The sequence below is a fragment of the Elephantulus edwardii genome, unplaced genomic scaffold (assembly GCF_000299155.1).
Source record: "Elephantulus edwardii isolate Elephantulus edwardi_28Jun2011 unplaced genomic scaffold, EleEdw1.0 scaffold00363, whole genome shotgun sequence".
NCBI classification, from domain to species: domain Eukaryota; kingdom Metazoa; phylum Chordata; class Mammalia; order Macroscelidea; family Macroscelididae; genus Elephantulus; species Elephantulus edwardii.
This window is the reverse complement of record NW_006400113.1, coordinates 1,411,715-1,416,072: the sequence shown is the minus strand read 5'-3', so window position 1 is coordinate 1,416,072 and position 4,358 is coordinate 1,411,715. Positions and strand designations below refer to the sequence as shown.

At 54.5% G+C, this 4,358-nt stretch overlaps 1 protein-coding gene across 1 annotated transcript; it reads left to right on the top strand.

Moving 5' to 3' along the window:
• Positions 1 to 1,542: 1,542 nt before the first annotated feature.
• Positions 1,543 to 3,209, top strand: ACTA1 (actin, alpha 1, skeletal muscle). The gene is made up of 6 exons (XM_006902065.1): positions 1,543 to 1,672; positions 1,779 to 2,103; positions 2,213 to 2,374; positions 2,457 to 2,648; positions 2,736 to 2,917; positions 3,053 to 3,209. The coding sequence occupies exons 1-6, from the start codon at positions 1,544 to 1,546 to the stop codon at positions 3,194 to 3,196; spliced, it is 1,134 nt and encodes a 377-aa protein (XP_006902127.1). The 5' UTR covers position 1,543; the 3' UTR covers positions 3,197 to 3,209.
• The last annotated feature ends 1,149 nt before the right edge of the window (positions 3,210 to 4,358 follow it).

Genomic DNA, 4,358 nt, shown 5'->3' with positions numbered 1-4,358 from the left:
GTCACGGACGAGGGTCTCGGCCCACCCCTACCAAAGCTAGTCAGCTTCACAGGATGGAAAGGCGCCCACCGTCTTGCCAGCTCACCGACCAGCCTCCAACACCTCAGAACTTCTCCCCCTCCACAGCTGTGCTCTCTGCTGTGCAGCCTGGTCCCGGTGGGGGTGGGGGATGAGACTGTTCTCTGGGTTTGGGGGCAGTGGCGGTGGTTTACCTAGGAGGGTCTTTCTGTCCTGACTGGGCCAAGTACTTTGCCAGCCCTCTCATCTTGCCTTTTCCTGGCACAGGAGTAAAGGGGTGGGAGGGCTTGCAGCTCTGCGTAAAGGACTCAGGAAGGGGTGAAATGTGAGAGGCTGGCCACCTTCTTGTGTGCCCAGAGCGACGACCAGAACGGACAGGCCTGGGAGTCCTTTCAGACAGGTGCAGCTCTTGGGTGGTGCGCAGGCTCACTCATCCCTCCCATCCCTTCCCGCAGGCAAGTGGGCTGGGACAGGAGGGAGACTCTGCCGCAGGAGGCGATCCATATACGGCCAGGCCTGTGTCACCTGGGCCCCCCGCCAGCCCGCTCCTTCTTTGGTCAGCGCAGGGGACCTGGGCGGGGACCCAGGCGAGCAACCGGCTAGGGGAGGGAGCTCCTGTGTCCAACACCCAAATATGGTTCTAGAAAGGGAGCGACATCCCTGCTGGCCAGCTGAGGGTGGTTGGGGGTAGCGCCCCCAGAGTTATATAAGACCTGCACAGGCCAGCCAGCCACCACAGCGGACAGCGCCTGGAGGAACCTCGCTCCTCTCCCCAGCGACCCAGGGCCCCAGCCAGACAGCAGTGGTTATAGTCACCGCCTAGGTAGGGAGGGAGTGAAGAGGGGATGGGAGAAGTGGGCTCAGGGGACCTTGGAGAATCATCCCAGAAAGCCCATCCTAGCCTGGGCTTGTGCCTTGCACGTGGTGCCTCCTCCCAGAGCCACATGCATCAAGGACAAGACAGTATGCTCTGGAAACGTCCCCAAATCTGTCTGCGCCTGATTGGACTGCTCTACCTGGCATTTAGGAATGTGCCCAGGTAGATTAAAAGTTTACATTCAATGTCCAATCAGCAGAGTGCCAAAGCAAAGAGCCAAGGGGTGGTTTTGCTGACTCTTTGGAGGGAAAGGAAGGCTTCTGCGGGGATGTTCTAGCAGGTAACCGCTCTTGGATGAAGGCCTAACTTCGTCACCCTCTCCTTCCAACCTCACACAAGGAGGCGCTCAAGTCTTCCCAGCCACAGAGGCAGCAACCACCCAGCACAAGGAGTCTGAACCCCAGGCTTTGCTGGGGGGTGCGGAGGGCTGCCGGGCTGGATGTCTGTGGAAAGGCTGGCCTCTTGATGTCATCCTTCCTGGCAATTTGAGGTGGAGGACTTCCCAGTGACCTCTAACCCCACAATCCCCACCCCTCTCCTTGCAGCAGCCCTGTAACTTTGGAGTAGGGCAAATACCCCTGAAACCTCTCATGCCTGGAGATTTCCAGTGGCTTCCCCATCTCACTGTGCTTTCAGGATTCAGACAGCATGTGTGACGAAGACGAGACCACCGCTCTCGTATGCGACAACGGCTCTGGCCTGGTGAAAGCTGGCTTCGCAGGCGATGATGCCCCTAGGGCTGTATTCCCGTCCATCGTGGGCAGACCTCGCCACCAGGTCAACGCCCCCTCCTATTTCCGACCCCCAGCTCCAAGCGCTGCACCAGTGCCATCACCTGTTGTTCCTCATGTGGTAACTCACCTGTTGTCTACCTTTCCTGTAGGGTGTCATGGTGGGCATGGGACAGAAGGACTCCTATGTGGGCGACGAGGCGCAGAGCAAGCGAGGTATCCTGACCCTCAAGTACCCCATTGAGCACGGCATCATCACTAACTGGGACGACATGGAGAAGATCTGGCATCACACCTTCTACAATGAGCTGCGGGTGGCCCCAGAAGAGCACCCCACCCTGCTCACGGAGGCCCCTCTAAACCCCAAGGCAAACCGGGAGAAGATGACGCAGATCATGTTTGAGACCTTCAACGTGCCTGCCATGTACGTGGCTATCCAGGCTGTGCTTTCCCTCTATGCCTCTGGCCGTACCACCGGTAAGTGAACCCCTGAGCGCCCCTACTAATTAGATGCCACCAACCTTGCTGTGCACCCAGCCCTGCACTGCGTACTGTCCACTGCTCAGGCGACTCTCTCCGCCTGCAGGCATTGTGCTGGACTCTGGAGACGGCGTCACCCACAATGTGCCCATCTATGAGGGCTACGCCCTGCCCCACGCCATCATGCGTCTGGACCTAGCGGGCCGCGACCTCACAGACTACTTGATGAAGATCCTCACAGAGCGCGGCTACTCTTTCGTGACCACAGGTGTGAGGGACCTGAAGCCCTGAGGGTGGGGAGTGCGCCTCCCGATCAGGCTCAGGTATTAACCTCATCCTGCTACCCACAGCTGAGCGCGAGATCGTTCGGGACATCAAGGAGAAGCTGTGCTATGTGGCCCTGGACTTTGAGAACGAGATGGCAACGGCTGCCTCCTCCTCCTCCCTAGAGAAAAGCTACGAGCTGCCTGACGGGCAGGTCATCACTATAGGCAACGAGCGATTCCGCTGCCCAGAGACGCTCTTCCAGCCCTCCTTCATCGGTGAGTGCCCCAGGGCCGCACTGCGGGCCCACCCGCAGCAGAGCCAGCTCCAAGACCCTGCTTACCCGCCTCTCTCTCTGCCCACAGGCATGGAGTCGGCCGGTATCCACGAGACCACTTACAACAGCATCATGAAGTGCGACATTGACATCAGAAAGGATCTGTATGCCAACAATGTCATGTCTGGGGGCACCACCATGTACCCGGGTATCGCAGACCGCATGCAGAAGGAGATCACTGCGCTGGCGCCCAGCACAATGAAGATCAAGGTGCGCTGCGCACCAGGGGCGCGCCCGGGTGGGGGTATCCGGGCCTTGGACACTCTTCTCCACACTCCTCTCAGCTGCCACCATCCCCGGGGGGCCCAAGTCACCTCTCACAGATACTGCATTTTTGTCTTCTAGATCATTGCGCCCCCTGAGCGCAAGTACTCCGTATGGATCGGTGGCTCCATCCTGGCCTCGCTGTCCACATTCCAGCAGATGTGGATCACCAAGCAGGAGTACGACGAGGCTGGGCCCTCCATTGTCCACCGCAAATGCTTCTAAACACAGCTCCTCTGGCCACTGTGCTCGCTCATGTGCAAATTCTTCTCAGGATGACAGACGTGCAACTTTCAGGGGGCTGCGCTCCAACTGCAGCCAAATGCCTTTTTTTCTCATAACAACGTCCATTACTGTTGCTGCAAACTGACACAGTGTTTGTAAAGTGTACATACATTAATTTATTTTACCTCATTTTGTTATTTCTAAAACATAACCCTATGGGAAAAAATGGAGAACTTGAAGAAGCATTAAACTCAGTCATTCTGTTATGCTGTGAGTTCTGTGGCTGATTTTTACCTCTTTATACCAATGGAGCGCTGGGGAGGGGAGGAAGAAGCACCAGGCTCATTTGCCCTTTAAAATACTTCACATTCTTTCAAATAACCACTTCAGCCACAATTAGCACAAAATGACTTGTGCCCCTTTAAGAGAAAATGAAACATTTAGCCCTGTGGATGAGATCCAATCTTCAAACACAAATACTTATTTGATGTGGGGTTTTTTTTTTTTTATTATTATTTGTTTCTGGAGGCATCTTTCTCCTCCGTACACCACACTCTAGCAGTTATTATTCCTCAGAACTGCGAACGTGCAGCTTGGAATGCAGGCAGGTTTGGGGTGCTGACCTGGTGCTGTCCACTTGCATGCTGGTCTCTGCTCTATGTCCTTCCTATTTACAATGAGATCTACAGAATAACCAACCACAGTCAACCAAAAGGTTACGCTGTGCTTTTCATTTCCCTTTACTGTGATTTGGGTGCAAGTTCACAAAGCTTTATGAGTTTACATTGAATATTTCACACACATTTTGTTTTAGAAAATTAATTACAATCATCCACAATATCTGATGACCCCATAATTGTGTATTACCCTTTCCTCCGTCATCTTAATGTGGATTACCAATTTATATAATGCCGTTTTCATCTGTAAGCGAAGATGATAATTTTGTGGTCCCTCTCCAAAAGTCATGTGCTCTTTCCACTTTCTGGTGCTAAAAAGAGCTGCCCCTTTTCAACTCTTCATCAATGAGGAGCAGTAAGTGAGACAGTCCTGGGAAGGGGCAGATAGTTCAGGGAGAGGAAAGATAGTGCAGGATAGGAAACACAGCCCAAGGAGAGGGAGGACAGTCCTGGGAGAGGGAAGACTATCCAGGGAGAAGTAGGAC